This window comes from Physeter macrocephalus, chromosome 6 (assembly GCF_002837175.3).
Source record: "Physeter macrocephalus isolate SW-GA chromosome 6, ASM283717v5, whole genome shotgun sequence".
Classification (NCBI taxonomy): Eukaryota; Metazoa; Chordata; class Mammalia; order Artiodactyla; family Physeteridae; genus Physeter; species Physeter macrocephalus.
The window spans coordinates 6,816,421-6,839,632 of NC_041219.1; the positions used below are offsets into that span (position 1 = coordinate 6,816,421).

Sequence of the window (23,212 nt, forward strand, 5' to 3'; positions counted from 1 at the left end):
GGCCATGGCTCACGGGCCCAGCCGCTCCGCGGCACGTGGGATCTTCCCAGACCGGGGCGCGAACCCGGTTCCCCTGCATCGGCAGGCGGACGCGCAACCACTGCGCCACCAGGGAAGCCCCCAACACTGACTTTTTTGAATGATACAGGTTAGTTATTTCTATGGTACGTGTTTTCCTCTATTTGCATTTGTCCAATGTTTCCTGATGATTAGATTCAAGTTATAGATACATCTCCAGCAGAACTGTTCCTCTTCTCTTGTGTTCAATGCTTTTTTCTAACAGGTTGACTATTCAATTATTCTCCAATGGATCGTAAACATAATTGCACATTAGAATCAATGGGGAGATTTTTACACTCTGGTGCTGACGTCCTATGTCAGTAAATTCTGATTCAGTAGGTCTGAGGGAGAGTTTTGGAAACTGCATCTTCAAAAAGCTTCCCAGGTGATTCTGATGTATCTAAGACCAGAGCTGAGAGCCACAGACTTCCTATCTCAATTTGTACATCCTGGTTTCTCCTTCAATCTCATTTCCCCTCCTTTGCTATGTTCTCTCCTCTCTGCATCAACCCTCATCTGGGCTTGACCTCATCTGCTGAGGGAAACCCATGTGTCAGAGAAATACTGGCAGGTTAAAGAGCCCATTTCAATGCACATATTCTGTTTTATGGTCGCATTTTATGTGCATATGATTTATATTGTGACAAAATATGAACCCAGTCTTTTGGTGCACAAAATGGAGAGTCAGGCAAATCCCCTATACCTAAAAGAGAATGAAAGAAAAGAAAAATCCTTGAGATTTTAAAGCCGGAGAGGGTCGAGTGAATTGTAAACCATATTATGCTGTTGGCACATAGTAATCCGTATCAGTGGGCCGTCTGAGAGAACTGCAGCCCTTTGTCAGAATTAGACTTGAATGATGCTAATTATAAATTAGGGTCTGCAGGAACACATCCTTCCCGCAATATCGTACCCGCTAGAATGGACTTCCTGCACTAGGGGCAGTCTCAGAAAAGTCTGTTTATCTTTTATCCCATTCACTCTAGACAATCTAAGAATCTTCCCTTGGTCATGAGGAATCATTAGGAGATGGTGTGGGGTGTTTTGTTTTGCTACCTCTTTGTACTTCTCCTTCTAGGTGTTCGTCTTAGTGAAGGAGAATATTGTCCCATCTTTAGTTCTGGCCACAGAGCGGTGGTGGCAGTGGAGAGACTCCCCTGTGTTTAAGTAGCACGATAAAGGGGTTGGCCCCAGACTTGAGGGGGATGGGAGGAGGTGGAGGTGTTTTGCATTTGCCACCGCACTTATTTGGAGACTCACGTTGGTTTGTGATGTCTCTGAGGGCCAGCTGGAAGGAAGCACAGAGCCGTTAAACTCAGACCAGCACCACAATGGCTATTCATGAACTGAGGAAATGTGGTCCGTCTCCGGGGCCCAGGCCAGGGTAGGGTGGGGAAGGGAAGAAGGGGGTGTGCCTTCAAATCAGATTGAGGGATGTTGAGTAGAATCAGAACCAGCCAGTAACATGTTTAATGCATGTTCAAGGCTTGATTCCTTTGAAAGCATTTTCACATAATAACGCTGGTCCATCTGGTTCTTAGAACAACCCTGTGATGCAGGCAGGGTAGGGGTGATGAAACAACAACAGGAAGTTAGTATTGCTTGCAAACATTATTGAGTACTTATCGTGTATAGCCAAGGCACTAAGCACTTTTCTTAATCAGATTTTAATCCTCACAACTGTTTTATGAGGCAGATAGAGTACCTTAATTATCCTTATTTTAGAGAGGAAACAAGTATGACTTGAGTAACTAGTAGATGACACCACTTGGATTTAAACCAGCTTTCTCTGACATGAGAGCCCTAGCTCTTTACCGCTTTATCAAACCGCCTCCCCCGAGGTCACATGGCTGAGAGGGGATCCAGACTGGACCTCTCTTGAGAGGCCACTGCTCAAATGATAAATGGAGGCTGCTCAGATTTTGATGCTAAACAAAATTCCAAGGCCTGGTTTCCCTCCCTTTGGAGGACACTTCTGCACATTTAACTCTTCCTCTTGTATCCCATGCTCAGGTCCCCAAAAGATTGACTTCCTGCTGCCTCCAGCCCTGTCTGTCTCTCCTTGCCCATAGGGAATGGCTAATACATGCAGGGCACACTTCTCACACCTACCTCTGGCCTGATCTACAACTGGGCTTGTGCACAAGAACACAGTATATCTCTGTGGATGTGGTACGCAAGGGATGCCTGGCTGAGGGCGTGCACAGGTGCTGAAATCCAGCTGATGTTCCAATACAGAGTCTCGTGCATTCCCAGTGGAACCATGTGCCTGGAACCCCCTTTTTTTGAACACAAAAAGCCTAGAGTCTAGTAGCAGTTCTCTATCTCCCCAGGCTCCACTCACTCACCCTGGGCCCCATTCCTTCAATGTTGTACACTCTGCAAAGTCACAGCAGGAGGCTGGAATTAGATACATTAATTTCTGCTACTTGATTATTTAGCTTTTATGCCTCCACCCCCTCTTACCCCCTCATGACACATGCACAAAAGTGCCGTCAGTGGTGGGAAACTAAGGCGTTTAGAAGTCCATGGGACAGACTGTGGGTGAAGGACAAGATTAATCTCGATCATTGGTTCTGGAATTTAAAAGTACACCTCTGTGTGACTTGGAGGGCTTGTTAAAACACTGATTGCTGGGCCTTACAGCCAGAGTTTCTAATTCAGTTGGTCTAGGGTAAGGCCCAAGTGGTTGCATTTCTAACAAGTTCTGAATCTGGGTCCATACTTTGAGAACCACTGAGCTAGATATTTCCTGACTCGTACTGTAGACAAGCTTCTTGTTCCACCAACTTTGTCATTGTAAAGACACACACTGCCACATAATACTGTGATGGTAATAATAATAACAGTAGTAGCTAATGTTAATTAAACACTATTTTTCCAGGCAGTACTGTAGGCACATGGTACATGTTGATTCATTTAATTCATGTCCAGGATGAGAAAAGGAGAGTTTTGAAGCCACGTACTGGCTCAGGTTCACAACCTTCCAAACTGGCATAAGACGATGTGAGGAAAGAGAAGGAAAAGGAAAAAGGTAGGGAAAATGCTGCTCCAAAGAGAGTCAACTTAGGACAACTTTGCAGTAGCATTAACGAGTGATGCTGGATTCCAAATCATGTCCTTTTGGCATTTACCTTCATTAATAAGAGCTCTGTGCAAGAGAATAAGGTGACTAGATGTGCAGGGCGTGTGTGTGTGTGTGTGTGTGTGTGTGTGTGTGTGTTTGTGTATGTGTACTCTCCTCCTTGCTCTGCTATTCTTTAATCATTTGACCTTGGGTGAGTCCTTGCCTCTTTAAGTTTAAACTGGGCATCTACAAAATAATAATAATAATAAATTAATAAATCCTATGGTAGATTGTTTAATGACCACAGATTCCTCCCACCCAATATGTATGCCCCTTTTCAATGTGACTTTGCAGCTCTTCCCATCAAGAAGCGGGGTCTGTTTCTCCACCTTATGAGTCTGGCCTGGCTCGTGATTCCGTTGACTGGTAGAATGTGGCAGAAGTAATGTGTGGTTACAGAGCCTAGGTCTCAATAGGCTTGTAGCTTCCATGTTTCCTCTCTTGCAAAGCTTTCTGAAACCATCACGTAAAGAAGCTGGTATAGTCGAGTGGAGGATGAGAGGCCAGGTGGAGAACCAAGCCTGCAGCCACCATCAACTGCTAGCCATGCAAGAGAGGCTATTGTGAAACTTCTAGCTCGACGCTGAATGCAACTGTAAGAGTGAGCCCAGGTGAAACCAGCGGAGGAACGCCCTCGCTCCCTGCCCCAACCAACAGAACCGTGAGAAAAATAAGCTGTCATTGTTTTAAACTACGAAGTTTTGGGGTAGTTTGTTACAGTGATGGAAAATACATACAAGTACCCACCTCCCAGAGTATATGAAGGTGCTTAGCATAGTTGCTGGCACACAAATTTTAGCTATTATTTTTATCCCCTAGATTCTCTTCTTTGCAAATGGTGTATAGCATCTCTTCATGTTTCCTTCCTCATAACTCAGAAGAACTCTTGATGGAAGGGAAGACACAAATACATTCCACTTTCTCATTGAAAGTGTTTTGTGATATTCCACCCTCCATTCCCAATCCTATGTTCCAATCCTAACTCATCCTTTGCTTGTGGATCGAGACCACTGTGGTCACTTCATAAATGTGAGTTAGTAGTAATGACATTGCCTTTCCAAGCAAAAGGTCTTAGTATTTCAGTTCTTATTCTTTCTTCTCTCGATTTCTCTTTCAGGTCAAGTGTGCTAAATTCTATGTAGTGGCTACATATGTATGGGGACAAAAGGAATGACAGATAATCTAATAGTGTCAGTGATTAAAATAACAAGAAGGAACCAGTGTCTGTTTCTGGATGAAGACTGCATTTGAAAACATGTGTTTGAAATGTTCATCTATATATGTTCAATATCTGTATGTGTGAGAATTATTACAGGGCTCTTATACTGTCTAAGTCTTTTATTCAGTCTTAACAGATTGCTGATCCTATACTCAATGACTTTGATGACATTGTGCTCTCTATGTGCTTCTGTAACACCATCTTTATTATTTATTTTTCACATCCTCCACGATGTCTGGCAGATAGTAGGTGCTCAATAAACAAGTATGGAATGCGTGATTGGATTGAAGTGATAAAATTCCCAAGTTTCTTAAAAAATACTAATTTTAGGTGAAAGTTGAAATCACTTCTAACTTTCCATCCTGTCCCATCTCAGCTCTTCCACTTCCCTCCCTCCCCACTCCCCCACCTCTTAATGGTTTAACTCCTATACTCTGTGAAGCTCAGTTCAGATATTCCCTCCTCCAGAAGACATTAACCTACTGCACACCTACTAAAACCTCCACACTAGTCAGGAACCTCTCTTTTGTATTCCACACAAGCCCGTGTAATCTCCATCTCCCTCAACACCTCAACAGATGGTGAGTTCCTTCAGGGCAACAACTTGTCATTCATCTTTGTGTCCCAGTAAAAAATAGCAATAACAGCTATTCCTTCTTAAGTGCTTACTAAGGATCAGGTACTGCGGTAAGCATTTTACAGGCATTGTCTCTCCTGGTCCACACTACAGCCCTAGGAGGTGGAGGTTCATTTTATAGATGAGGAAACTGAGACCCGGTCACCAGCTAGTAAGAGGCAGTCAGACCTTTGACCTCAAAGCCTGAGTTCTTAACCACTCTGTTCTGACACTAGTTAAGTTCTCAGGAAATATTTGTTGAATGCATGAACATTTTCCAAAGTCACTAGACAGTCATCATTGCTTCCTTCTCCTTTTTCTTTTACACTTTTTTTTTCTTTTTGGTGGTGGGGGGCAGTTGAAGGGCGATTAAGAGATGAAATGGGGGAAATTAGAAAGGAGAAAAAGGAACTGGATAATTAGCCCCTGATTGAAACTATATATATATATATATTGAGTATTAGATAATAGAAACATATTAAATACTAGATACACACAAACTTCAAATACTTAGGCAATATAAAAAACATGGTTACTCAGCATGACCATCACACCTTGGCAGTAGATGGACATTGGCAGTAGCTGTGTCATTTGCTACACAAGTGGTCAACAGTTCCACCCACTTCTATATCACTTGAATCAACTCAATACCCTGGCACTCCATCCCATTCTCCCCATTCCATTTCACTCCCCTCTGCTTAATTTCACCCCACTCCATTCCATTCCATTTCACTCTCCAGTTCCACTCTATTTTGCTCCATTCCACTCTACACCTTTCTTTCCCTTTCCTTTCTACACACGTTTAGTAAGCATTAAGCATTATGTTCAGGTGCTGGAGCTACAAAGTTGAATAAGTACAGTCCCGACCCTCCAAAAGCTCACATTCAGATTTTTCCTATCATCACTGATAACAGACCACTCCAACTCATGGCCCAACTACAGTAAGTCAATCCAAAATCCTCCCAAACCAGGAGCTAGCAGATAAAGAAAATAACTGACACACAAAGATTTTCTTTACACAATTCCAAGCGATTAAGTTGAACAATTTTATTCCTCTCTAATACTCTTCTAGATGTTGAGGTAGAGTACCTTTCAAAATTACTTTAAAGGACAGGGATTTTACCTCCCAAGTGACCCATTTTTACTTCTCAAAGTATTTAACTACAGCTGTTTATAACAGATTGTTATAAAGTAAATGCTCCCACTAAATCGAATGATGATCTAGCAGGGTTGCCTCACCTAAGGCATGAGAGTCACGGAAAACCGCGGTTTTAGAAACTGCCTTTAGAAAGAGCAGAGCTTTTACACATTCAGCTTCCGAGGACACAGTTAAGGTTTTGCCTGAGCTCCAAGAAAAAAAATGGAACATGAGATCTTTGGCTACACAGTGATTCTGGTGCTCCATCTGGAAGCTCATATAAACTTTAGAGTGAACCTCACTTTAGAAAAATACTAAAAATTAAAAAACCAAAAAACCCTACTGAGTAGTTGCCACAGCCCAAGGCTGCAAACCCAGCTCTGGGGCTGGACCACGTGCGCTCTGTAACACGGTGCTGGGTCGGCCCCCGGGACTGGTATGCCTGCAACAGAGCTCTAGAGCGGGCTGTCCTTGACTCATCCCAGTGAGCCTGGCCATGTCTGGGAGCTTTCTGTGTCTTTGTTTCACAATGGTCCGACTTGGGCAAAGATGGGGAAATATTCTTTTCGCTAAAAGACAATGCTTTAGTGTTCAGGCAGATATGTTCCTATTGCAGTTTTTATTCAGCATGTTTCTTATTTGACACTGTTTTTGTTTTGTACTAGTATCTGTCTCTGTCTCTATGTGTATATCTGTATGTATACTGATAAAAATTAGTACACATATACTGATATCACTACATGTGTACTGGTATGTATCAGTACATATATACACACACACACACACACATCAGTACAGAAAAAATAGATATAAATATTTAAGCTCAGCTATAAAAATACTTCTATAAACTGATGTTAGAACACAGTTTTAGCTGAGGCAAAATGAACAAGGGCTCCACCAAGAAGTGTTCAATTTCAAAAGCAAGTGGTGAATCTCTCACTGATATCAGTGGTTGAAAGCGCTCAGGACTTGAAGATTTAGGGAGAGCACAGTGCCATTCATGATGGCTTCCTTAAGTAAAAGCTCTCCCGCTCCTTTTTCTTGTCTTCCCTTCCCACTTCCCAAGCCCAGACAGATCTGAAACCATGATGATCAAGCTAGGAGAGGTGGGTAAAGAGCTGAGTGAGAAGTGAGAGAATTTGAACATACTCCCTTTCCCTTATTTCAGGACCAAACTTGGTGGGGTGATGGGAGAGGAGAAGCTAACATTTCAATTGAATTCAGAGTCTGGGTTATTTCCTGATATGGATATTTTTGCTAATGGGTTGAGAGTGAGTGTTGAATTTTAAAGTGATATAAAGAGTGTCCAGAAAAGTCATGAGGCCTTCTGAACTTCTATTCAGAGGCAAGGCAAGAACTAGGTTGAGGGGAAGATATATGGTACTGGCTCTATTTGTTTTGTGATCAATAACGAGGTATGTGTTCATTAGTCGGGAGTCACGTGCAATATTCATTTCTGCACAATGCAAAAGAAACCAGAGCACTAAAATGCATAAGTCATATGCATAGTGTTGGGCTTTTACTCTCTAAATTATTTGGGTTGCTTATTAGGAAACAGCTAAATATTGCCAAATGAAACCTTAGCTTTTAAAATTTGTTTTAATTACACTGTTACTGTCTAAAATGATAGCCTAGGGCTTCCCTGGTGGCGCAGTGGTTGAGAGCCCGCCTGCCGATGCAGGGGACACGGGTTCGTGCCCCGGTCCGGGAGGATCCCACATGCCGCGGAGCGGCTGGGCCCGTGAGCCGTGGCCGCTGAGCCTGCGCGTCCGGAGCCTGTGCTCCGCAACGGGAGAGGCCACAACAGTGAGAGGCCCGCGTACCACACAAAAAAACAAAAACAAATAAAAAAATAAAATGATAGCCTAAAATCCTGAGTGGAAAGCAAAACCGAAGAGATGAACACCTGAAATGGAAACACTATGTGAACAGACTCTATGGCTGTGTCATTGCTGCTTCTCAGCCATTTATCTGTCCTCTTGTGGATGCTGATGTGAAATTGCTATGAGACTCAGCTTATCCTCCTCCATGTTCACAAATCCATTATAGTGATTGCTGAATCTTCCATTGCTTTGTGACTCTCTCCCCTCCCTTATAAGCAGAAACGATTGTGAAATATATCCAGGGGGACCTGCAAGGGACTGATTTCAGTTTCTATTTCCTGGTTTTAGGTTATCGTAAGCCTATGAACCCTGACATCGGTTCAGAAATGTGGCCAACCTACAGGAGTGCAGTTATAATTATCTTCAGCTTATAAAGGTGTAGCAATTTTAATTCTATCCCAAAGATTTTCTCATTACACAAAATGCATTCATGTACAATTAGCACCCAGGACACAGAGTGCCTGATCTCCCGCTTGAGTAGCAGTATTTCCAGCAAAGCAAATCTTTTCAACCAATGGGCTTTCTGAGACCTTACCAAACCACACTCCATCCCCTTCCCTCTCCCCTTACCTCTTCAGTGGTGCTGGAGAAGGGTTGAGTAGTCCAGGGAACCCAAGATGTAGTTCCAGCCATCTGCAGATTGGGGTGCTGCCTCTGGCTGCTGTTTTGGCTGTAGTTTTCTGTAATACTTCTGGTGAAGGTCTCCGTGGTATTACTAATAAGGTGTCCCGGGCTACGTGGAAGTGCATTAAAAGTAGTGGGGATCTGGGGAGGAGTTGTGTTTCTAGTGCTTCTTACTGAGACTTCTGCTCCCAGGCCAGCTGAGGTAAAGAAAGGACAGTTGCTAAAATTACCCTCATGTTTTAGGGATTCTTCACATAAAAGCAATTTTACTTAGAAAAAGACCACTTTAACAACGGGCATGTAGAAAAGCTTCAGTTATATGAAAAATAGAAAATACTTTGAGTATGACCATACTCATTTGCCCTGTCCATTTCACCCATCTATCAATTTTATCCCTCTATCAATTTTACAGGGTGCAGGGAGAGCAGTGGAAACTGTGCTATCAGGGCTATAACTGTGCTATAAGCATACAAAGAGGCTCAAAATGGAAATGGTATTTTTTAACATTTAGCAAGATGTAAATATCAGCTGTTCTCTTAAATGTAAATAAGATAATCATTACCATTAAGCATCTTTTCCTTGAGATGTGGAGGGTTGTGCAGCGTACCCTGTATACAGTGTTGCCAAATTTTAGCAAATAAAAATATGTGATGCCCAGTTAAATTAGAATTTCACATGAATAACCAATAATTCAGTATATTTAATACATCCCCAATATACATTACATTATATTATATTGTATATTAGGAATATGCTTATACAAAAAAACTGTCATTTATCTGAAATTCAAATGTAACTGAATGTTGTATATTTTATCTGGCAACCCTACCTGCACATCTACCAGATCTAGGCTTTGATAAATGTTTAGACATTCTCCCTAGTTTCTGTTTGCTTTTATCTTCTTGAATGCTGTGCCACTATCACTTCCATTGTGCCTGGCAGACCAGATTCATTTATCCCTGGGGTGTCTTCTACAGGACAAACCCAACTGTACTATTAGCAATATGCCTTTACAACAAACTCCAAGAAGCAGTCTTAATTCTGCAGTCTTAATTGAGTTAGGTGTTAGAATGTCCTTTTACATAGATATTTATCTATTGTTGGGATGTAAAAATTTCTGTATGCGGAGATTAGTATTTTGGTCATTTTGAGCTTTGGCCAATGCCAATTCCCTGAGTTGACAGGGGATTTCAATTTTAGCTGTGACAATTTTAGCTCTCAGACCCTCAAAAAAAAAAAAGATTTAATGATGAGGTGAGGACAGAGACAAGCTTCCAAATACCTAGCATGTAATTATGTGTCTTAGCATGTCAACCTATGATTACTCTTCTTCACTAAGGAGCAGTTGGTAAGTTCTCATCCTGAGAACTATTTTTTTTTTTAGTCAGCTTACAGAATTAATTCAATGGATGAAACAAGACTTCCCCCAAATTAGGTAAATGATCAAAACACTCTTGAAATTTCTTCTGCAAATAACATAGCTTATCGCCATTGCATGTAGCTTTGGAATACCTTATGGAAAAAATTTTTACTCTTCTGTAATTGTCTTTAATCAACCTGCTAAATGTAATTTTAAAATCCTCCAAACCAAACAAGTCCATTTTCCATTTTAGGCCACCACCTTTTTTCCAAAGAAAGAACCTACAGAATATTCAGGTCTGGTACCCCTTCACTTTGTGCCTATGTTTTTAACTTGTGCTATTTAAGAATCAGGAAGGAAACCTTAGTCTTAACATTTGATTTCCAAATTTTGTGAATTTCAAAGCAGTGATCTGCAAACTTTGCTAGGCATCACATCACCTTTGGGGCTTGTTAGACAACTGAAGCCTAACTGCCCTACCACCCTCCACCCCCGAAATTGTGATTTAGTAGATCTGGTGTGGGAACCAGCACCTGCATTTCTAATAAGTTTCTCAGGTGTAATATACATCCAAGTATATAATTTTATCCATATATACAATATGAGGCAAAGCTGAATTCTAATCATTTCTTATGTGGACATTGAAGGATTATAAAGTAGATGGGAGGAAAGCAAATCCATCATAGAAATATATAAGGTGATGAAAATAAGTTCATCTTTCCATTGCCTGAACTCTTTGTTGAAATGGGTGCTATGAAATTATACTAAAAATAGTAGATCTTTGGATGTTTTGGGTTCTATAATTCTTCTGATGTTCTTTGAAAAGGTATATACATTTTACAGTTCATGAAAGAACAAGATATATTTTGACAAATGCAAGGAAAAGTTCTTACACAATGGAACAATATGTTGAAGCTATTTTTAAAAAGCTTTATTGTACCACTGCCACTACATTGTTTCCACATTATACACAATTCCTCTTAGAACACAATTCAAAGTAAGGCAGACCATCCTGGGTCCAATCTCAGAAGTTTTAGCACTTAATGTGTAAAAAATAAAGTTTAGCACTGATAGCTCACTTTTAAGATGATTTGCAATGACTGCATCATATCAAACCCATATTTCAAATACATTTCTTAAAAAAGCAATATGTATTTTAGTTTATTAATTCATCTATGATTGCCTCAGAAAAAATCAATAATAGAAATGGAATTTTTGTATAATGTTAATAAAGACAATACACAATTTGTTAGTTTCCCTTTTTTAAATGATACAAAAAACTTTCGAACATATTGAAAGAAATGACTTGAATAAAGTTCATTTTGGAGATAGAACATTTTAACTATATTGATACTTTCCATTCTGTAGGAAGACACCAAATGTAATGTGCCCTTTAAAAGTGGGAAAATAATCTGGAAAAGAGTTAACAGATGAAACAGAAGATACCTTAGAAAAATGATGATTTGCGTATATATATCTATACATAAATATTTACATTTAATATATAAAATATTTTAAATAAGATTGAGATAGAATAAAGATAAAGTGAAAGGTCTGGGAATTATAATAGTTTAAATAATTATTAGAAATGGTAAAATGAATAATTAACATTTCAGAAAATGTAGTCAATGAAATAAAGGATACATTAAAAAATGCACATGCCTAAAATTTGAAAAAGTGAGTAAGGAAGTGAAAAGTTGTTGAAAAGAGTACCAAAGATGGAGAATTTACAAACAATGGAAGACACAACAAATGAGAAGGCATAATCAGAGGTTAAATTTTTTTTTTTTACAGACCTTAAAAAAGATGCAAGATTAGAAAAAAGTAAAATTAATAAATGGAAATTGATACCAGGACATAGCATAGTAACATATCAAAGCATAGCATAGTAAAAAAAATTAGGTTAAAAAAATAAATGAAAGCTTAGCCAATCAAAGAAATACTTTTCAAAAGCCAATTACTACTCAACTACTGTACTATGGGTTGCCTTATGAAGATGTGCCTGGTTTATCTTAATGCCCCATGTTTTCTTTTGGGAAGGTACAAACACACACATTGGAAAAGGATGAGATGGTGGGGTAGAAGGATGGAGGGGGAAGAATGGCTTATAAGTTCATGGCTACCAGGCTGTGGGAGAGACATGCTGAGCCAGAGGCTACTTAAACAGGGTCAGGGCAAGGGCAGATGGAAAGTGGGTGAATAACTTGGTGTGTCCAGGGCTGACTCATCCATTAAGCACATTGGAACACTGCCTAGGGCCCATGATTTTAGGACCCATGAAATGATTTAATTTCTTTGAAAATAATTTTTCAAAAAGAACTTTCAGGGTCAAAGAAAATGTTAAAATTTTTTCACACATCATAAAAGAATGACAATGTTAGGACACATGAAAATCTATGAACTTATTTTATTTTTCCCAGTGGAGAAAGGGACCCACAAAGATATAAGAGCACATATGAAAGTCATTTGTGGCCCTGGGTGTGCCCTGATAAGTTCATTGATGTGTCACAGGTTGAAAATCGTTGGGGGACTCTGGATGCTGTGTTAGATATTTTTTAATGATCGTATAAAACATATATTAATAATCATGACCAGATGATTTTCAATGATCATGTAAATAAATGGTTAATTGCAAGGCCCATGTTGTTAGAATGATGCTAGGAGAAAAACTCTAAAATGGCTGTGACAGCCAATTTGGTCAAAGTAGAGTCTCTGTATACAAAAGACACTTTCGGTTTTGCTTTGTTCATTTCCCATCAAGCTCTCTGTATTTACGAGCACTCCTACCAATCCCTAATGGAAATAAGTTACTAAAACCCTGTCTCCCAAGAGCATACATGATTGTTTACCTATTACAATGCTTATGCAGTTTATTCCCTCACCTGTATGAATACAATTAAACAATTACTTTAACCAACAGGTATATCAAGCCAGCCAACAATATGATTTACTTCAGCAGTGAAATCTCTTTTAGGGATTTTACTAACTCAGCTATATCAGGGATATTGAAAATATGTCTGCAAAAATTTGCCTGTCCTCAGATAAATATGAGAGCTGAATGAATGAATCTGTAGTAGATGCTGAATAAATGTTGACTGGTTGGCTGACATATACAATGTTTCTCTTCATACAATATGAAACATCTTAGTGAAAGTAACAATTTTAGACAATCATCCAGGTGTTTATACTTGTAGGGAGACTTGGCATTCCTTGGAATAGGTATCCAAAGGATAGATGGAATTTTGTACTCTTCATCCAGAAGACCTAGAACTACATGAGCATAGTCTACCTGCCAATAGATTTGTACTGGTGCTGTGGAAACTCTTTTCAAGTTTAGAATGCTTTTATTTCCCTCGCCTAAGGATTATTTGCTTAGATATGCTTGCAGATCAGTAATATCCTTTGAGTAGATTTCTCTGTTACCCATATAAAAGAGGGTGCCAATGAATGAGTTATTTTCCAGATCATGTAGGTCCATAAAACTTCAATGATTTGGCCACTGTAACCTTTGTTGTCTGCTTGTGGTGTCAAGACTATTTCCTGTTAGAATAGATGCAACTGTAACTTTTGATTTAAAAATTCTTCTTAACTTGGGGAGAAAAGCAATAGTCATGACTTCAATAGTGGCATAAAGTAGTCCTTAGCTTTCCTTTATTGTTCCCAATAATTCTGATATTCAGCACCTTTTAGAAGTTGAAACATTTACTAATTTAGACAGCATTTATTGACCAAGGGAACCAAGATTACCTTTAAAGGAGATGAGATTTCTAAGTTATGATCCCTGTTAACAGGTTTATAGCACAGTAATTTAGTTTTTCTAACTCTTTTCCTTTTGCATCTCCTGTATATACAAAAGACTTGGTCATGGAAAAATGATTTTTTCAATTGAATTTCTAGTGAACTTTCCTAGAAATGTACAAGTACCCCCCAAACTGTAGACCAACATAATTTTCGCTTTAGCTTATAAGGTTTTTGCTATGCAGGAAGCCCTTTACTTAGGAGTGCTATGTTTTAAGAGCTTGTAAATTAGAGATTTGGGCCTCAGAATGCATTTTTACTCCTAAAGTAATAATAATCCTTAAAAAAGTCAAATGTGTGATTATATAAAATTGCTATACTGTTGAACAAAACACAATTTGGTTTTTCCTTATTGTATTATTGACGACTGCCTTGTGTGAATTTATAGAGACTGAGAAATTATACACAAAATATTTCTAAAAGTCATACTCTTAATACAGTGACTCCAAGGATGTAGCTACACAATATAACACCAAAATATAGGGAGGAAAAATTAGAATCTGTCAATCACTTGTTTTATTGACACCTTGCTAAAAGTAAGATGGTTTCTAGATAACTGGATATCTGGCAACTGATTGACAAAAGACTATATGGGGAGAATGAAATTTTGTAATTTTTAGCCAGGTATGTTGGCATTTTGGAGGCAATGTTTTTTATTATTACTCTTACTATTCAGAATAATAGCTATAAGGCTCTAATTTTTAAAAAATTCATATTAAAAGTTTGATTTTTTAAAAAAGAGTCTGTCTACCAGGTATACTTTTTTTTTTTTTTTTTTTTTTTGTCCAGAATGAAGATGTGTAGTATATTCTTTAAGGGTAAACTTGAAATTCAGAGGTAATGGCAAAAATCTCAATCCATCTTTTCTTTAATTTGGTATTCTACTATGTACTGGTGAGCCTGGTTCTACACAATCTATATATTCTTTTTAATTAGATTACCATTAATTAGGTCCCATTAAATTCTATTTGTCCATTGAAAGTTTGTTTTAAGGGGTTTTATTTATTTATTTTTTAAGCCTTTATTGAATTTGTTACAATATTGCTTCTGTTTTATGTTTTGGTTTTTTGGCTACAAGGCATGTGGGATCTTAGCTCCCCAACCAGGGATCAAACCTGCACCCCCTGCATTGGAAGGCGAAGTCTCAACCACTGGACCACCAGGGAAGGCCCAAGGGGTTTTAAAGAAATATAAATTATATGAAAATTTTAAAAGACAGGTCAATTTTACATTCTTCTCCTAATAAAAAATCATTTCAGTAGCGCTGATTATTTGAGGAAATCTGACCCTAGTATAGGTCCTTCTCTCAAAAACTTTCACATTAACTTTTGAATTGAATTTTAACCCACTGGAAGCCTATTCAATTCACCCTCCCTGTATAGAGAGACTCGAGTAAAGGAGAGGTAGAAGAAGAAAAAAGGTGTCTTACTGAGAATGAAGCACAGCTAAATTATGACAGAATCCAGTGGGCACTCAAAGGATTGTTTAAAAAGTATGCAATTTAAGAATTGTCTTTTAAATGAAAAAAAAAACCCACAGTTGCTTAATGTGACACACTGGTAAGAATATATATTGGAGGAAGGGGTATTTTTTTTTTTTTCTACTTACACTCTACTGTAATTAACTATTTACTTATTTGCCTTCCCCATTATCCTAAGAAGCAAGGCATATTTAGTGATTCTAGGATTGTTTACAAAGTATGCAATTTAAGAATTGTCTTTTAAATGAAAAAAAAAAAACCCACAGTTGCTTAATGTGACACACTGGTAAGAATATATATTGGAGGAAGGGGTATTTTTTTTTTTTTCTACTTACACTCTACTGTAATTAACTATTTACTTATTTGCCTTCCCCATTATCCTAAGAAGCAAGGCATATTTAGTGATTCTCAACTTTGGCTGCACATTAGAATCACCTTGGAAGCATTTAAAAATTATAATGCCTGAGTTAGTTGGCCTAGAGGATGAAGCCTGGATATTAATACTATTTCAAAGGTCCCATTGGGATTCTGATGTGAAGCTTGGGTTGAGAATCAGTAGTGTAGAGTACTTCAGTTACTAGCACAAGCTCTGGCACCTAGTAGGTAATAGAGAAATATTACTTAGATACTTGAATGGCATCATGAATGTTTCCTCTATGAAACAAATATGAAATGTATAGTTCAGATTTTGACCTTCACAGGTATGCTTTTACTGAAGAACCTAATTAAAAAAATCACATCCTATGGATTAACAACATGCATATTTGTGCTGCTTAGGAGTATAGTATTTAGTTATCAACTCTTTAAGAAAGGACATTTGGAATCATTCATCACAAACATCTGCATGCAATTTAATTTTTCACAATGGATTCTCTAGAAAATCAGTGAGTGTTCATGCTATGGGTCAACCAATATCATTCTGTGTGAATCGAGAAGAAAAATGTGTCTGTTAGCTTATAACCGTGTTAAGGCAAAGGTATACATTGTACCTATGCATATTCAAATATAAGATTTTTTTGAACTAGAATAGTACAAATTTTAGCTCTGCTTTTTCTAGAAGTCCATTTTTTTTCCAACACACATTATCAGGCATTTTTGGATATGGGATGTTCAGTGGTTAACTGTAACTGGTATATTGTATCTACTTTACTTTTGAAGTGAAGTCCATCACTGGGCATGTTTTGTATGAAGGTCAAAGGAGGTAGTTTTTCCGTGAATTATCTTCTATCTTAAATAACCCATATCTACTAAATCCATATGTGCTTTTAAAAAGTTCTAATGAAATAATATTCTTCTAAATAAGGTTTGATTAGGATTTGGGGAGGCATCTCACTTCTTGTGTATAACCATACACCTTACAACTGAAATATTTATAATGTTTCTGTGTTGTTTAGGACAGGCCTAGTTAGATGAACTACAGGAAAGGAATTGTATGAATTGGTGCTATATGCTGTATACTCTCTGATAAAGTTGAATTTTCTAATTAACTTTTACATTTTTAAATCTTACTCTCATATCAGAAATTTTATAAGAACAGGTACTCTTCTTGTATTGTAGAAGAGCCCATGCATTTAATTGGCACCTAATTAGATGTTTGTCTAATTTTTGAAGTGAATGAGTGACAGATAACTGTTCAAAGATCAGTGTGGTGAAAAAAACTCATATAAGCCTCAAAAATCAACACCTAAGAAAATGATTTAAAGGTACAGTGGATGTTGATCCCCAGATGAGGTTGTGAATCAAAATTATTTGGGGAACTTTTTAAAAAATATCAAGTATCATGCCCAAATATAGATTTCTTGGAATCAAATCTTGGAGATAATCATAGAGGAAGAAATGATGGCAATGATTTCCTCTACTCCTCCTCCCCACCAGATGATTCTGGATGTAGCCAATTGGGCAAGAGTCTGTGTAAGCATTTGGGAAGTACTATAAAATGGAACATGTACTGGTCAAGGAATCAAGAAACTTGGGTTCTAATCATACCTCTGCCACTTAATTATCTGGGACAATTCCCTTAACCTTGACAAATTTTAATCTTAATGAACGGCTTCATTTCTAGAGAATTCCTCCAGTGATTTAGACCTAATATGTAATAATTCTTTTATCCTTCATGACTTCCTAAAGCAAACCTCTAATAGAGGAGTAAATAAGCAATAAGATGATTCAATAAAATAGAAAATTAAGCCATATCCACAAATAAAAATTCCTAGTCTAGGACTGAACTGTATGTTGTACCAGAAATTTATGCACTTGTATACAAGGTTTTATATGTGTCCATCATCCAGGTTATATCCATCAATGATCAACAAATTAGAAAACTCTGTGGCTGCACATTGGTTCTTACCATTTCAAAATATGTTATCTCCAAAAAATATCTACCCTTAAACATTAGTACAAGAGATTGGCAAAAGCATAATTTATTATCTTCCCAGTCTTAGCAAGCACCATTATGATGTTGTAATAGTTCCTCATAATCAGAGAATAGAAGTGTCTAAATCAGCAAAAATATTAATTTCCTGATCATTGGCTTTAGTCATTGCATATACATATGTACATAGAGCTACATACCCACATTTAGTAGTACTTAACCAAAGTGCTTAATGTCTGGAACAAAAGAGAAGCTCGAGAAATATTTGTTGAATTAACAAAAGAAGCAAGAAAAAAAGGAAGGAAGAATGAGAGATAGAAAAAGCTGAGCTTATTTTAATGAAGATAATGAAGTTTTCCAAGTCAGTGGGGACCACGTGATCCATTTCCATTAGCTTATGAATCTTCCATAGGAATTTTTTTGGGGCATGTGGACGTCCCTTGAATGTGAAAAAACGACATTTGGCAGAAAAACTTTCAGAATCGATTCTGAAAGGAAGAGCTCACCTTTTTTAGAGCAGAGGCTTTCATTGACTGGTTTTCCCTCTTCGTTGACATCTATTTTCATCCAGCTGTGGAGGTACTTCCTGCCCTTCTTGACCACTACCCTGAAGCCTTGTTTCTTGAGAAAGAGAGAGGCATTTTCCACCTCAAGGAACCCTTCCTTCTCATAGCAAGTCCATCGAGGTGCCCGGGAGCAGGGGGCAAAGATGGCGGATCGGGAAGGGCCACCAGAAGAATCAGAGATGCCCAGGCACAGAGCAGATTTAACATGAAGGAGCTTTCCATCCTCAGTCCACATCCACTGCTGGTTCTGGCTGGTCCCATTGCACAAGTCCATGACCACTCTCTCATTTTTGAAAAGGCACTGTTGTTTCTGGACATGGACAATCTGAAACCCCTCTGGAAGATGAGAAGCTCATCACATACTATGTAGCAAATCATAAGGCCCACCAGAAAACAAAACAACCCACCCACAAATCAGCCAGGTCAAAATACGAGATTTAATTATCTTTTGCAATAGCTATCATTTCAAGTGACTATTCCCAGATTCAACACATGTGATTTAAAATCCCAAAGCAGACAATGTCAAAATGTCACACTTAGCTCCCTTTCTTTTCCTTTCACATGGCTTAGGGAAGAAAATACACCCCCCATTGAAATAATGAAAGGAAGCTTGGAAAAGAAACAAAACCATCCAAAGAGTATGGTGCGATATTTTAGCCCAAATAATTAAATATGTTAAAGTTATAAAAAACCCAGTTCCTGTTTTAACCATTTCACTCCTTCCACCTCACCTCCATCCCCCACTCTAAAAAAGCACCCCTTTTTCCAAACCTTAAATTACTATTGCAGTAAGTGTTAGTATACAAATGGACTAGTTTGAATACAATTTTTAAAAATTGGATATATTTATCCACAAATAAAACAAAATTTCCCATTTTTTCCCATTTAGCACACCCTCCTAGCTAATAGCAACCAATGAAAGTATTGATTATCACAAATTAAATTTTTTATAATCCTAGGGAGAAGCATTTCTCTATTTTGTGACAGTATCTAGTCTTCCTTCAAATGCTAATAGATTAAAAAAATCACCTATTCTCCATGTAAGAAAACTAAATATCCAATTGTTAAACATCAGGATTAAAAATGAGATATTCAGGCTCAAAAACCATTTTCAAGGTGCTTTTACTTAATTTTCTCAGGTCACCCATGAAAATATTCAGACGTTCCAAATAACAACTTCCAAATAAAACACACCACAGTTCCCCAACCCTCTTTAATTATATTTCTTATATTTTCTTTCTTTAACACAAAGGAAACAAAACTATAGCCTGACAGGGAAAAAAGCATGGAGATGCCACAGACTGTTACATAATGATACATTCTTCCCCCCTCAGGGTTGCTTTACTCTCTGCTATAAAGATGCCATTTCAGCAGCTGCCTGAGGCATTTGGAAGACACAAGAGAAGGCCATTTATTTTCTTTTGGAGAGAAATCTCAACGGTGTGGGCATGGCAGGCTCCTTTTATCCCCCCTCCTCATCGTCTTTGGCTAAACTGCCATGGAGACCCGGCTCCATTTCCGCCTTGTTTCAGACACTTTTCAAAGGACAGAGACTCCACTGCTGGCTGTTGGAGAAATGCCTCAGGAAACTGAGGCAGACCCACTCACCTGAGTTCCCGAAGATGAAGCAGGTAAGAATCGCCACGTAAAATTCAGCCTCCATTTTCCACTTAACGACTGTTCATGCTTCGCTTGGAGGAAAAAAAAAAATCTCCCAGATAAGAGAAGCAAAGACTAGGAAGGAAATGTGCCTTCATGGTGGGGGGAAAAGTCAGTGACGAGCACTTCCTCCTATTGAATTGTTTGGGGGAAGTTTTACACCAGTTGTCCTTTTCTGTTTCCTTAGAAAGAAGGGATTATGATTGCCTCTCTTTTTTTATGTAGAAAAAATTCCAGCCTTCAGGAGCAGAATAAAACTTGTAAGTTTTCTTCTACCATCCCTGTGGCACATGATTACCTAAGCTCAAGAGGGAAGAAAGGAATTGTAATCTTAGGTAACTGAATGTTCCTACATTACATCTCTTCAGGTGATGTGATTCTGCTGAACAAACAGAAATCATGTAATTTATGAGAGTCTATGACAAGTGATACAAAGACATAAACATGTACTGTTTGTATAATGATAGCTGGGAGCCTATCGAGGAAAACCACATAATGATGGCACTTCTAGATCATTATCTCTCAAGTGATGACAATACTCTAGTTTGAAATAGTCATCTCCACTGAGGAGAGGCAGACTAAAAATAAACCCATCCCACTATCGACTTCAGGCTTTCCCCAAAAGATAATGGTCTCTCTTCAAATAGGAAAAAAAAAAGTACATGCCTTACTCAACATTTAGTATTAAGAGTAGTTTATTGGCAGTAGGAAACAAAGTCAACATAGCTGCATTAAAAATTCATATTTGAGCAGAACATCTACTGTTTGCTGAGTGTAGTTTTTTTTTTTTTTTAAGCTTTATTTGTCTCTTGAGGATTAAATCCTTTCAGAGATTTAAAGATATCCATGGCAGCATCCTTTTAAAGAACCTCTGGAAATGGGACAGGTTACATCATTTCCAAAGGCATCTGCCTTTTGCTGGGAGAGAGATTTCAGGTAGACAGCATATTCAAAAATTCTTTCTTAGTAAAAGAGAGACAAGTATTTAAAATTCTTAACACATCATAGTTGCTACAAATTTGTTTTTCCCTTTGAAAGTAAAATGACTCACAATGTAGAAATACAGTGGGTAGAATTCTGGAGCAGAAACCACCTCTATGCCCAATAGTAGAGAGTAAATACATATATACCCAGTGACAATCATTGTGCTCTGTAATTGATTGGTACGAGGTACTGATAAATACACATTTAATAGGTAATAGTTTCAAGACACATAACCATATAAAATAGTTACTGCTTCTGATTTTTTTTTCAGAAACAAGGACTTATTTGTTAAAAATCCATTTTCAATCACAACTTTAGCGGCAAGATTCTGGTAACTGAGAAAGGAATTAGCACTTAAAACAGGAACAGTTTAACAGCTGACAGTCCATTCACAAGACAGATTTTTTTCAAACATAAAAGCATCTAAACACACAATAATAATTTATTCAGCAGCTCTTCAAGTCGTCATCTGATGACATAAATTTCATACATATATTCTGTGTGGCAGATAGTCAATACAGACAAAACAAAATCCTCCTTAGCTGTGTGAGAAATCAATCATACCTCCATCAGCAAAGGACCTTCAAAGTAATTTAGGGGATGCTTACAAATGCATTCATATACACAAGAGGCTGGCAATCTTGAATAAGTTGCCATCTTCCACAATCCATGCCTCAGCTTGGCTTCACAGCTTCTCTTTTCTTCCACTGCAGGAAGCTCCTTCCGGAAGCCTCAATGGGTAATTGACTAATCACCCCTAGAGAGCGATGGTCTGGTAAGTCTTCAGAGAATCACTGGACAGTTTCTGCTGCAAGTCTGCTCTCATACAGGCACAGAGCGTGATGCACAAATTCATACTGCTCACTGGTTTGGACCATTCCACCCCTGCAAGCAAGAGATAATATAATAATTTATTGCTAACGTCCCACAGTCTCAAGTAACTCAGCGACCACACCCAAACGCAGGTGTTAGGCTAAAGACACACAGAACAGTTGGCCTGGTGATTCTTTTGTTATCCCTCTTACCTACGTCCAGATGACCCGACTGGTGAATTTAATATGCTAATGTATATAAAGGGATTAACACAGAGCCTAGTACACAGTAGGCATTTGATTAATTTTACAAACATATTGTCACTGGAGAGGCAGTACAGCCTCATGGTTAGGTACTTGGACTTTGGAACCAGACTGAGTTCAAACCCCTCCTATGCCACTTCTTAGTTGTGTGATCTTGGCCAAGTTCCTTAGAACCCTTTGTGTCTCAGTTTCCTCCTCTGTTAAAGTGGGAGAATAACAGCACCTATTTCATAGGATTGTTTTGAGGGTTAAATAAATTCATGTATCTGGAGTGTTAGTATTACTTCTCGGGTGCCTTATCATTCATTTTATATAGATTTATGCACTTGGATTAAAATTAATTGATGTAGGTTTACTAAACAAAATGCAACTGTGAAATGTTGCTCTTTCTACAAGTAAGAAAAACTACCTTGGAATGGTCTATTTGAGTATGTTATGTGGAAGCAACCTTTGGGGGTGGTGTGCCGAGTATCTAAACACAATAGCAGATACTATGTATAAAATAGACAACTAATAAGAACACACTGTATAGCACGGGGAACTCTACTTAATGCACTGTGGTGACCTAAATGGGAAGGAAATGCAAAAAAAGAGGGGATATATGTATGTGTATAGCTGATTCATTTTGCTGTACAGTAGAAACTAACACAACATTGTAAAGCAACTATACCCCAATAAAAATTAATTTAAAAAACCCACAATAGGGCTTCCCTGGGGGCGCAGTGGTTGAGAGTCCGCCTGCCGATGCGGGGGACACGGGTTCGACCCTTGGTCTGGGAAGATCCCACATGCCGCGGAGCGGCTGGGCCCGTGAGCCATGGCCGCTGAGCCTGCGCGTCCGGAGCCTGTGCTCCGCAATGGGAGAGGCCACAACAGTGAGAGGCCCGCGTACCGCAAAAAAAAAAAACAAAACAAAAAACAAAAAACCCACAATAGCAGGTGGGTCCTTACATGAGTTGGAAAGAGAATTGGTTCTTGCTTTTTTCCCTTTGTCATTTTCATTATCATCCCTAGATACCTTATGTTTTAGATTAGTAGAAGGTATCTGACTTCATGAGAAGTAATGCTTCTCGTTATACTTTTATACATAAAATAGCTATATGGCATTTTGTTTTTTTGATAATGGTTCTTTTACGTGGCAAAGCTACTGATAGTTGTGTTAGATGTTACATATTTTTCTTCTGCTCACTGAATAACTACATCCCTATTAGTAACTATTTGAAGTCTTATAATCTTCATAACTCTACAACC

General features: G+C 38.3%; 2 protein-coding genes across 5 annotated transcripts in view; both read right to left on the reverse strand.

The window, feature by feature from the left end:
• The window catches only part of PTPRB (protein tyrosine phosphatase receptor type B), a 118,303-nt gene extending 98,364 nt beyond the window's left edge, over positions 1-19,939 (reverse strand). For both annotated transcript variants that reach the window (XM_028490393.2, XM_024122792.3), the window contains exons 1-3: positions 19,851-19,939; positions 18,183-18,578; positions 8,614-8,864 (exon numbers count right to left, since the gene is read on the reverse strand). In XM_028490393.2, the coding sequence (XP_028346194.1) occupies positions 8,614-8,864; positions 18,183-18,578; positions 19,851-19,905 (702 nt within the window). In that variant the 5' untranslated portion in view covers positions 19,906-19,939. The remainder of the gene's footprint in view (positions 1-8,613; positions 8,865-18,182; positions 18,579-19,850) is intronic.
• A 639-nt stretch (positions 19,940-20,578) lies between these two features.
• The window catches only part of PTPRR (protein tyrosine phosphatase receptor type R), a 261,921-nt gene continuing 259,287 nt past the window's right edge, over positions 20,579-23,212 (reverse strand). For all 3 annotated transcript variants that reach the window (XM_055085211.1, XM_055085212.1, XM_028490395.2), the window contains one exon: positions 20,579-21,770. In XM_055085211.1, the coding sequence (XP_054941186.1) occupies positions 21,677-21,770 (94 nt within the window). In that variant the 3' untranslated portion in view covers positions 20,579-21,676. The remainder of the gene's footprint in view (positions 21,771-23,212) is intronic.